General features: G+C 42.4%; 1 protein-coding gene across 1 annotated transcript in view; it reads left to right on the plus strand.

Annotated features, from left to right (window-relative positions):
• The window catches only part of SNX13 (sorting nexin 13), a 185,882-nt gene extending 174,398 nt beyond the window's left edge, over positions 1-11,484 (plus strand). Inside the window, exon 27 of the mRNA XM_073333777.1 lies at positions 11,466-11,484. Coding sequence (XP_073189878.1) covers positions 11,466-11,469 — 4 coding nt within the window. The 3' untranslated portion in view covers positions 11,470-11,484. The remainder of the gene's footprint in view (positions 1-11,465) is intronic.
• The last annotated feature ends 1,299 nt before the right edge of the window (positions 11,485-12,783 follow it).

The following is a 12,783-nucleotide window of genomic DNA, read 5'->3' on the forward strand; positions in this document are numbered from 1 at the left end:
CAACTGCCTTAGGTTCCTAGTCTGGAGTAAACTATTGGCCTCATTCTGAGAGCTGCCATGTACCCCGTGAGTGCTAGTGACTTCAATGGGAGTTGTGGTTGCTTCATAACTAGGCCCCATGGATGTGCTGAGATCTTTGAGCTATCAACCTTCTTCCAGTATGTCACTTAAATAATCATATTGGTCAAACTATTCATACTGGGCAGTGGTAGCACGGAATTCTGCTTTACATGTTAGCAAATATCTGCTCTTATTTGAGACCAAGGCCGTGATCCAAAAATGAGCTTTCACGGGCAGCCCCCTGCACCCATGCCGAAGTTGATGAGGCTCTGCTGGTGCATAGTCAGGGATATGCCCTTGCCCAGGGCTCCAGCTCCTGCAGCCATATGTTTACTTACCAAATAAATAAATAAATAAATAAAGCTTGAGAATGTTATTTGAACATAATCCCTGCAGTGATGTCTGCTCAAGAGGTGGGAGTTGCCCATGTGTCTCAATGGCTTGTTAACACAAAGCCCCATAGCTCTGGGAGACACTAGCCATAGCAGCCCAACAGAGGTCTGTGTATGGTGGGTGGGGAAGAGTGCAGTGGACCTGGTTCCCCTCAGCTGCTGGGATATATACTGTGGTTCCCGCAGTGGCTGCTCCTGAGAAGGAAAAGGAACCCTTATGCTGCTGCCCCTGCCTCCTTGAGAGAGAGAGAGGCTCCTTGCCACCTTTACTGCAAGTGGGGCCTGGCCACAATGCAGGAAAAATGGGCGGAGCCATGGGAGGGAGGGGGGAGCCCTGTGCTATGGTGTGCCTAGGGCACCCAATGCCCTTAATTCAGCCCTGTGCCCACGTGGAGCTCCCTGAAGGACGGAGGCCTAAAATTGTTAATTACTTGAAGCCTGCTGGGTAGCAGTAGCTTGTTGTTGTTGTTTTTGTCTGGTGTTGCCTTTGGCTTCTTCAAAACCCACTGAAAATAAGATGCTAATTTTAAATATCCCCCCTTTGTAAGAAAAGGAAAGAAGGTGTCACATTTCCTTTACTGGCTGGGCCTTGGCAAACGAAGTCCTAGGTCCAGTCTACACTACAAAGGCTTTGCCAATATAGTTGCCAAGGGCCCTAGTGCAGACACAGCATGTACTGGCTAAAGGAGTTCTTTTGCCAGTATAGTTAACTTCCTTCCCTCTCCCGTCCTTCCCCATACCCCCCTCCCCCCACCCACCGTAACAAGATCAGCTATAGTGGCAAAAGAGACAGTGAACTGTGTTTACACTGGGAGTTTTGCTGGCATAGTTATGTCGGTTGGGGTGTGTGCTTTTTTCAAACACCTGACCAACGGGACTATGCCAGTGACGCTTTGTAGTGTAGCCCTGGCCGTACATATTGTAGCCCGAGCAAGATACAAATCCGTAATACACTCTGACCTTCATTGAAAAGGACACTGTCAACCTGAAATCTTTAAAATCTGATGCATTTAAAAAAAAAATCCAGTTTCTGACAGAACACCTTTTCCAGAGTAGGTCCTGATTGGTAGTTTTAATTGCCAATTTTTAAAAAAGGGATTTTCTGATCCCCCTAAATGGTGAAAGTTGACTACACCTAAAGTACAAAGTGGCCAGTTATCATCTTATGTTACTTTTAACTCTGACGGATACAACATTTTCAGATGCAAATGAAATGTTCACTTTAACTGTATCCTTTTAAGCCAGCATAGTGCACAAACAGATATTTCAGGTAAACAGTAGCTTCTGAGTATTTTAAAACAGCAACATGCTTGCTGGTTACCCAGAAACCAGGTTTTTTTGTTTACAACAGTGTTTACATGGAAACTAAAAACAGAGTAAAGTTATAAAAGAAACATTTGAAAAGGAATAACAGAGAAATAGGAAAATACAGTGTGTGTCCCTGCTATTGACCAAAAAGATCAGAGAAACTTTCAGGGCACAATCCTGTCAGCCTGCTAAGGTGCTGTTAATAAATAAGGATTATGAGATAGTAATGTTTTGTACTTCAGTGTGTCCTTCCATTTGAGTATCTCAAAGTGCTCTGCAATGTCATGACAGACGCCCTGGACAGGTAAGTAAATATTAAGCCATTTTACAGATGAGGAAACTGAAGGAAAGAAAGATGAAGGCCCCATTGCTGTAAAGACTTAAGTGCTTGCTTAACTCAATGCATGCCACTGAATTCATTGGGACTCTCACTTTTGAAAACCAGGCAGTTCATCTCACTGTCTCACTTTCTCCATCTCTAAAATGTGGCTAACAATGTTGATATACTGACAGGGAAGGAGTGGTGTTTGTCCAGCACTTTGGACAAAATATAAAGTGCCACATATGTGTGAGTCCAGTGGTTCTCAACCAGGGGTATGCGGACCCCTGGCGGTACACAGAGATCTTCTAGGGGGTACATCAGCTCATCTAGATATTTGCCTAGTTTTACAACAGGCTACATAAAAAGCACTAGTGATGTCAGCACAAACTAAAGACAATGACTTGTTTATACTGCTCTATATACTATACCCTAAAATGTAAGTACAATATTTATATTCCAATTGATTTATTTTATAATTACATGGTAAAAATGAACGTAAGCAATTTTTCAGTAATTGTGTGTTGGGACACTTGTATTTTTAGGTCTGATTTTGTAAGCAAGAAGTTTTTAAGTGAGGAGGAACTTGGGGGTACGCAAGACAAATCAGACTCCTGAAAGGGATGTAGTAGTCTGGAAAAGTTAAGAACCACTGTGTTAGGCTGTTCTGTTTTTATCCTGCCTGGATGCCCTTTATGATGATCAAATTAGGGATGGATCCATTACAATCTGCATCACAGTCAGCTCTTTGTCAATTCTGTCACACACGAGGCCTGGGCTTCTTCAGCTATTCAGGTCTCCATTTCATGTGTGTGTCATAATCCTAGTGTGAGAACACTGATTAAAATGACCTGGAATTCATGGGCTTCCCTTTGATCATCCAATACATAAACTAATGGCAAGAGCAGCTACATATATGCATTCCAGCAGCCAACTGCACCTTACATTTGAGAGCACCTGGTAAGTGTGGAGAGAATCCCTTTTTAAATTAAGTTGTGTGGTGTTAAGAGTGGGTTCTGCTCTGCAAGAAGGAAAGTGAGAAGTAATGTTGAGGATTTCTTATAAAAATTCAAATGGACAGTAATAAGATATTAAAATTGGCCAAAATTTGAGTCTCACAGTCCCTTAATTTTTTTTAAGGTACAGACAAAATTGGGCTGGGATGGAGGGACTCTTCTTCCCAAGTGGTGTTTTGTTTGTTTGTTTTTAGTATAGATTTCATAATTATCCAGGGATGATGTGATTTCTTCTGGCAATATTTTTAATATGCTGTACTTAGTGCTGATAAAATCTGCTTCTGGCAGCTTATGTGTTCACCAGCACCATTGAGCTGTTTGTCAGATTGTAACTCTGAGGCGTGTGGTTTGTTTTTATAACCCAGATAGAACATGCAATTTAAAGGAAGGTGTTTTCCTGGCTGCTGTGACAGACATCTTTGAAATGCCTGGCATCATGGCAGTACCCCTAAAGTGTGTCCTTGCAGTATTTGTTGTCAAAGCTACTGGGTATGCAGAAAGACACATCATCAATTCATTTTTGTCTGTGTTAATAAAGAGAGAAGAGTTATGAAAGCAATAATAGCAATCTCAAGCAAAGGGCATTTCCTGATGAATTGATGACTGGCTGGATTTAATGACCCTCAGCTTTGCTTTGGGTCATTAACTCTCCCAGCTAGTTGTTAATCCCCAGGAAATGCCCTGTGCCTCAATGATCATTGCTTAAAGACAAGACACTCTCTTTTCTTACACATATTTTCCTATGCAATGTCCAAAATACACATCCAACTGAATCTTTTTCCAGTCCAGATGTCCCAGTGTTTTTCACTCTTAAGGAGAAAAATCTTCCTTTATCTCAGTGATTTATGTTGGCCTGACATTGTGATGATTAAAAGTGGTCACTAATAGACCTCTGAGGCAGACAGAGAATATTTACACCCCTCAGTCTCTTGGCCTTCAGTCCCAATTCATTAAACTAGCAGCTAACTGGTCTGTGCAATATAATTTAGTTTTTACTCTGGAATGTGTGATTTATCAACATCATTCTCAACTCAGTATCTGACTGCCTTGCTCTGATGTGGAAAACAACACCCACTCTCATAGAATCATAGAATATCAGGGTTGGAAGGGACCCCAGAAGGTCATCTAGTCCAACCCCCTGCTCAAAGCAGGACCAATTCCCAGTTAAATCATCCCAGCCAGGGCTTTGTCAAGCCTGACCTTAAAAACCTCTAAGGAAGGAGATTCTACCACCTCCCTAGGTAACGCATTCCAGTGTTTCACCACCCTCTTAGTGAAAAAGTTTTTCCTAATATCCAATCTAAACTTCCCCCACTGCAACTTGAGACCATTACTCCTCGTTCTGTCATCTGCTACCATTGAGAACAGTCTAGAGCCATCCTCTTTGGAACCCCCTTTCAGGTAGTTGAAAGCAGCTATTAAATCTCATTCTTCTCTTCTGCAGGCTAAACAATCCCAGCTCCCTCAGCCTCTCCTCATAACTCATGTGTTCCAGTCCCCTAATCATTTTTGTTGCCCTTCGCTGGACTCTCTCCAATTTATCCACATCCTTCTTGTAGTGTGGGGCCCAAAACTGGACACAGTACTCCAGATGAGGCCTCACCAATGTCGAATAGAGGGGAACGATCACGTCCCTCGATCTGCTCGCTATGCCCCTACTTATACATCCCAAAATGCCATTGGCCTTCTTGGCAACAAGGGCACACTGCTGACTCATATCCAGCTTCTCGTCCACTGTCACCCCCAGGTCCTTTTCCGCAGAACTGCTGCCTAGCCATTCGGTCCCTAGTCTGTAGCTGTGCATTGGGTTCTTCCGTCCTAAGTGCAGGACCCTGCACTTATCCTTATTGAACCTCATCAGATTTCTTTTGGCCCAATCCTCCAATTTGTCTAGGTCCTTCTGTATCCTATCCCTCCCCTCCAGCGTATCTACCACTCCTCCCAGTTTAGTATCATCCGCAAATTTGCTGAGAGTGCAATCCACACCATCCTCCAGATCATTTATGAAGATATTGAACAAAACCGGCCCCAGGACCGACCCCTGGGGCACTCCACTTGACACTGGTTGCCAACTAGACATGGAGCCATTGATCACTACCCGTTGAGCCCGACAATCTAGCCAGCTTTCTACCCACCTTATAGTGCATTCATCTAGCCCATACTTCCTTAACTTGCTGACAAGAATACTGTGGGAGACCGTGTCAAAAGCTTTGCTAAAGTCAAGAAACAATACATCCACTGCTTTCCCTTCATCCACAGAACCAGTAATCTCATCATAAAAGGCGATTAGATTAGTCAGGTATGACCTTCCCTTGGTGAATCCATGCTGGCTGTTCCTGATCACTTTCCTCTCATGCAAGTGCTTCAGGATTGATTCTTTGAGGACCTGCTCCATGATTTTTCCAGGGACTGAGGTGAGGCTGACTGGCCTGTAGTTCCCAGGATCCTCCTTCTTCCCTTTTTTAAAGATTGGCACTACATTAGCCTTTTTCCAGTCATCCGGGACTTCCCCGGTTCTCCACGAGTTTTCAAAGATAATGGCCAATGGCTCTGTAATCACAGCCGCCAATTTCTTCAGCACTCTCGGATGCAACTCGTCCGGCCCCATGGACTTGTGCACGTCCAGCTTTTCTAAATAGTCCCTAACCACCTCTATCTCCACAGAGGGCTGGCCCTCTCTTCCCCATTTTGTGATGCCCAGCGCAGCAGTCCGGGAGCTGACCTTGTTAGTGAAAACAGAGGCAAAAAAAGCATTGAGTACATTAGCTTTTTCCACATCCTCTGTCACTAGGTTGCCTCCCTCATTCAGTAAGGGGCCCACACATTCCTTGGCTTTCTTCTTGTTGCCAACATACCTGAAGAAACCCTTCTTGTTATTCTTGACATCTCTGGCTAGCTCTCCTCTCTCATAGAGGAGAGACTGATACTCTTGCAGACTTCCTAATGTCAGCCTGTGCTGGCAATGCCAACAATTCATCCAGTCCTATGATATTTATGGGGCAGGTGAGAAGAACTTTTCTACTTTGCCCTGTTTAGCCTGGCTTAGAATCATGATGACTGTTGCAGCGTTGCTGGTTAGAAATGACCAAGATTCTCATTTTCCATTTGTGTCATTTGATTTCTTTTAAAAATCTGAATGGTTAAAAAGCATCTCTTAGCCTCCATTTTCTGCAAATCCCCATTTGCACTACAACAGAGGAGTCTGCTGGGAGTCAGCAGCTGAGAATCTAGAGAAAACAGCTCATTTCAGCTGTCACCATTACAGATGGATACGTGCTTTAGCATTCAGAAATCTTGACAGTAAGTGCATTTAGGATTTCCCAGCTCTGTGCCCTAATTGCAAATGCATGAATACTCAGTTAGGGGAAATCTTTACACTAACCCTTGATTATTGCATAAGAGGATAAGAAGGAGCAAGATACCTTGTATAGTGAAAAGGCAGAATAGTTTCTCGCCTTAGAATTTAAATGCCCTATTTTAATCTCCTGCAATTTAAGCAGCTCTAATCAGGTTTATATGGGGTCTGATCCTACAGATTTCTACACAAAACTCCTATTGAATTCAAATAGGATTTTTTCATACAGAGGCCCATAGTTTGTAGCTGACACCTCATTTGCATTCAGCGTGCCTCATAAATAGGCAAAGAGGTATGGGGTAAATCTGTGAGTTATCCCTAGGGAATATTCACTTCTGACCAATGTAACTATCCTAATGATATCCATGTCACTCAAATGTTCCTAGAAGTGCCTTCCTCTGATATTTTACTCTGAGAAGAGGTAGTTTGATAATGATACTTCTGGCTGGTTTGGTGCTCCTTTCACGTGACTCTATCTGCAGGCTTATGGAAGAATTCCAAAATTGTATATTTAATTATGGAGGGTGGTGACTGCAGAAGAGCTGTTCTTCCCCCCACCCCACCCCCGCTGATCATTAAAGAGTATCAAGGTCCGTCATAGTTGAGCAATATATGCCTATTTCTTTCCAGTTCTCCTGGGGTCCAGTCCTAAAGTCTTTTTCTTAGGCAAACCTCTCATATAACTTCAATAAGAATTTTGCCGTGAAGGTGCAAATTCACCACTGCTATTAGCAGACAGAGGAATTGGGATTTGGCCCTCAGAGAATGAATACTAATGTATACTCCACCATTTCCTGTACCCAAGTGGGAGAGTGACCTACGCCTACGCTCCTCCACAGATTGGGTTGCTATGCTATAGCTGCAAGCTATACACCAAGTCTTTCTCTAGTACAATAATACTGATTACATACCTGGACTATGAATGTGCACAACTGTGAAGCAAGAGTGCCACCTCCTGGAAAATGCAGTGATGTTGTAGATGATGTGGGTGAGGTAATATCTTTTACTGGACCAACTTCTGTTGGAGAAAGACACAAGTTTTTATAGGAATCTTGAGAAATCATCAAGTCCTGCCTCCTGTTCTGAGGTAAGATCAAAAATACCCATCCTCAACCCTCCCTGACAGGTGTTTGTTGAGCTTACACAGAGCTCTTCTTCAGGTCTGGGCTATCTTGGTAAACACTAATGTGCCACTGGTTGCTAGTTAATTACTGATTTATGTTGCTGACTGATCCTGAGTTTTCTCTACAAACCCAAAAAGTGCGAGGTGGAGCCTCAGGGGAGAGCCATGGGGTCCCGGTATCATGGTATGAGCAGGGCACCCAGTTGCTTTAGTCCAGCCTTGTGCCCATTTGGAGCTCCCTGCAGGACTGCTGCCTAAAATTGTTGGTAACTGTAGCCTGTTGGTAACTGTAATTTGCTATTGCTGTTTGTGGTTGGTGTTGCCTTTCTTGGATTCTTAGAAACCCACTGAAAATAAGATGCTAAATCTTAAATATCCCCCTTGGATATAAGAAAAGAAAAGTGTCTGTTACATCTCCTTAATAGGCCTTGGCAAATCCAACAGTGACACATACCTTGCAACCGATTTTTGCCTATAAATAACTACAAAATGGGTCATTTGTTAAAAAGAAAAAAAAATCTATGTAATCTTTGCCATCTACTTGAAGATGAGTGTAGCAGAGGCTGTTTCTGAAGCTGTTACAACTCAAAGGTGAGTGCTAAAGGACAATAAAAAAGATGTTACGGAGAAGCAGATACAATCTTGGAATCTTTCTTCAGCCCTGACTCAGGCAAAATTTCCAGTGATTTCAGTGAGAGTTAGGCTTTGTCATTTCAGTCCAAGATTGCCAGTGATGATGATGAGGACTCTACAACTAGACAAACTGAAGCACCTTGCCAGGGATTCATCTGGGTGAGGTGCTCAATTTACAAGGAGCACACATCTCTTTAGGATTTGCGATGATGACGATGATAGATGGTTGGTTGGTTGATGATGGTTTCAGTCCTGGATCAGTTCAATGGACCAATAGGTCTGTATTCTGACTCTGACATGGCTCAGTAGAAGAGGATTCAGAAGCAGATTTAAGCTTTCATAAGGAGCAATGAGACGGTAACTTAACTATTGCTGATGTTTCTTGCCAATCATCTGTATTTGATGCTTGTTCTGAGTTTGCCGGAGTCAAAATGGAGTAAAGGCCTTAGTTAGGTCCACGGCACATAAAGCATGTCTTCTAACCTGATGAACTTGTGAAGGGGCTGTTTCAAAGTCAGCTGCATGTCCTCTAAAAAGCACTGAGCGGAGGCTTTGTTAGTAGAGAACCCAACTGTGGACCCTTTACCATATTTTTAAAATTCATCTTAGCAAACAGACAGGACACCCCGAAGCTAAGTGCTATACAAAAGTTATTTATGACAAGTGTACAGACGGGAGCTCTGATAAAATGACTCAGGTCTGGCTTTTGCCACACTGATCGCCCCATGAATAACTTGCCAGAAGCCCAATGGCTACACCATCTTCCATGTTCATGAGCATACTTTTAAAGTAAAACCAATGTACGAAACAACCACACAAAATCACATTTGTATCTGCTGATACAGCATGAACAACCAATGGCTTGTAACTTTGTAGCTGATTATCTTTCCCCCTCACTTTGTTTGAACAGGGAAAGGGTGAGTGCAAGAGTGGGAAGCAGGGTAGAACTCCACAGGCCCCTGTGCTGCTGTTGGGTTGCCCTAAGCATTTTAAATTTTTTTCCCTATTGCCAAACTTTTTGCCAGCACTGTTTTTATAGCTACCATTGTCTGCAGTTCCATTTTCATTTGGAATGCTGCTTTTGCTACTTCACACTATGCATACAGATAGAGCTTCTTAGGTGACATTATTCCCAGTGCCTAAAAACTGGTGGATAATTTTAATTTGTGTTGTATTTACCTTTTTGTCTCTCTCTTGCAAGGATGTAACATCCATGCTATTGTACACGAGAACACTTCTTTAGAGAAATCTGTCTGTAGGAATAAGCCACACCATTCCCCATGTGACAATACAGAATGAAGACTTGCCAAGATGTTGCTATGCAGTAATACAAAATTATAGCAAGAAAGGACATGCTTGTGAAAGAAACCTGTTGAACAAACACGTTCCTTAGGGTCTTCATCAAAGTGGAGGCAGAAATAATACCAGGAGGCCTTATAAATCTACTGCCTATTAAAGAAACAAAAACAATAAAGCTTTACAGAGTTAGACATTTCCAATGCTCAGTGATAGCCTTGAGCCAGCAATCAGTGTAGCTGCACCTATGAAGGCCTTATCTAGAGTAAGATTTGGAAGGTTTATGTGTAATATGTGTTAAAGGTCCAATGCCTTGTCTACACTGAGCTGTTGGCATGTGCTGGCTAATGTGTGTTAGCTAACAGCTTCTAAATCTAACACACAGTAGGCAACATGTGCTAGCAGCTTAATGTAGGAAGGCACTATGCCTTTAAAACATGTTAAACATTGGTCATTGGAAAGGTTATGATTTACTCAATATGATTATCCTATTTGTATGCACGTATCATTTTTGTATCTGAAGTTAGGAATATTAGTTATGTCTCTGCAGTTCAAATGTGTTTACACTTGGGGAATGCCCACTAGACAAAAAGGCTCTCAGTCCAGTTGGCTGGCTGGGAAGGGCCCATTCAAGTTAATGAACCATTAACAACAGGCCTTAGGAAAAGCTTCTCTCTCACTCCGAGGGAGCCTTCCCGAGGATGCTGCTGACAGCCTCTGAATAATGGCTGCTGTGACACTACAGGGATATGTGACCAGGTCACCTGGTGCTGGACTCCATCTTGGGATATCAGTATTTTTCCATTGATTGGCGTGGGAACCAAGCTTTGAAACAAAGGGTTCCTACCATTTGCAAAAGCTATATAAGGCCGGGGAGTGACATCATTGTGGTTCTTCACTGACTCCCCACCCAAAGAGACTCCTGAAAACCCCTGAGGAACACTGAACTGGGGGAAGTGCTGGACCCAGGCTAAAGGGATTTTTATCTTATGAATGGAACACCTAGGGATTCCAAGCTGTAAGCAAGTGCAGCTTGCCTCTTAAAAATCTGCAGCCTGCTTGTATCATCACTTAGGGTGAGAATTTGCTATTCATATCCAATCTCTTTAGTATATTAAGCTTAGTTTGCATTTTTGTTTATTTGCTAGGTAATCTGCTTTGATCTGTTTGCTATCCCTTATAATCACTTAAAATCTATCTTTTGTAGATAATAAATTTGTTTTTACTTTGTCTAAAACCAGTGTGTGAGATTCATAACTCGGGGCAGAAAGCTGTTGTATATTCCACTCCACATTGAGGGAGGGGGTGAATTTCACGAGCTTATGCTGTACTGTTCCCTGTGCAGCACAAGATGGTATAATTTTGGGTTTATGCTCCGGGGGTGGGGGGGTGCCTGTGTAGCTGGGAAGTACTTTAGCTGGAGCCTTCCCATGCAGAGCTGATCACAGCGTCTGCATGTAACTGTATGTGTGCTGGAGAAAGTGACAAAAACAACCCTGGAAATGATTTAAAACCCATTTTTGTACATTTCTCCCTCTTAGGCCCTTTCCTCACCCCAGAGAACTGGCCACTGTACTTAGCAGCTTTGGGGTGACGGTGTCTCTCCCCATGCCCTGAGTCTTTCAATAAACTCAACTGTATAAATCAAACCCCACAGTTTAAAAAAGACGTAGAATGTGTTTTTATCACTGACTGAAGTCATAAAGATTTGGATTCTGACATGCCCGTTACAAAGGACCAGACACTGACACCCTGAGACTCTTGCTGAGTAGCACCTTACTCCTTGAGTGGGCCTATTGATGTAAATGTGTAAGTATAAGGATGTCACAAGCTGTCCCTGGATAAGTGTGGTATGTGCAGAATTGCTGGTGCAGCAGCACAATAAATGACTTGTGAATATTTTCACCAATTAATGTGGCAAATTTGCTCTGCCTTCATTTGTGGGATAATTTTTGTTTTACAGATGACTGCTGGTTTATTCAAGGAAATGTCTGTAACCAGTGGGCAAACATTTAATGGACTTTAGTGTACAGATGGTTTATGCTACAAGTACATTGTGAGCTATTTAATAATATTTTTTCAAATTTCTATTGTGGTAGCACTTTGGAGCTTTCATCTGCAGATCTCAAAGGAGGTAAGTATTATTATCTGCATTTTACTGATAGTAAAACTGTGACACAGAGGTAAACTGAACTGTCTAAGGTCACCCAGCAGGCCAATGGCAGATCCAGGAATAAAACCCACGTTTCCCAAATCCCAGTCCATCGACCTATCCATTAGACCACACAGCTTCCCTTAGTTATTAGTAATTTTCCTATTTGAAAAGTTTTGTCATCTCCAAAGGGAGCAGAAACAATCCCACGTGACCCTATGTGACAAATCCCAAACAGCTAGTGCATGAAAGACACGGTCGAACCAAGCTGCCTGTGAACAGTGCATGGAACAACTGCAAACCACTTCTAGGGGCAAAAAAAGTAGTTTAGTTTCCATGTCTATTGAATCCTTGGCCTCGCTACATATACTGCCAACGAGGCGTTTCTGGTAGTTTGCAGACATTTTTCTATTGGGAACTGGATTGAGTCCACCCAACCAACTTTGCAAATGTCATTACTGGCATCTTGTATCTGTATCAAACACATCACAAAAAGGTAGATTTTCCTTCCTTGTCCTTGGAGAGCTTTAAATTAGTGAATCAATGCCTATTAAATTAGATCTTTTCTCCTTTTCCAGGATTTGTTAGGTTAGACTGAAGAACGAACTTCTGTGACATGCAGACTCACTCAGTATTACTGCTTCTTTGGATTTAGAAGCTTTGGAGAAAGCTGCCAGCTAATTAACACAGACCAGCAGCTTAGCATTCTTGCCGAGTTACGACTCCACTGAGAATATTGAAAGAGTTAGTTCTAAATGCCGTGATGTTCTGTGTCTTTTACTAAACTTCAGATATGTGAGCAAGGAATGAACTGGAAAAAGCACATACCAATAAATATTTTAAAGGAACTTATGAAGTGCTTAAAGGCACCTGTTCCTTGAAATATTAATTTGTTAAAAAAATCAATAACGGGGAAAGCCCTAGGAAATATACTATAGGATAGAGTCCTTCATTTTCAGGGCGAGTAACTGGATGGTTTATTGAGGGTATTCCATCTCTAATATTCTAAGATTGTGACACCTTCTGAGGGTCAGATTTTTAAAAGAGCTCAGAACCAGATTTACTCAGTTCCCATTTGATCACCTAAATAAGGACCAGAGTTTCAGAAGTGTTCAGCAGCCATTGTGCT

The sequence above is a fragment of the Lepidochelys kempii genome, chromosome 2 (assembly GCF_965140265.1).
Source record: "Lepidochelys kempii isolate rLepKem1 chromosome 2, rLepKem1.hap2, whole genome shotgun sequence".
Taxonomy (NCBI): domain Eukaryota; kingdom Metazoa; phylum Chordata; order Testudines; family Cheloniidae; genus Lepidochelys; species Lepidochelys kempii.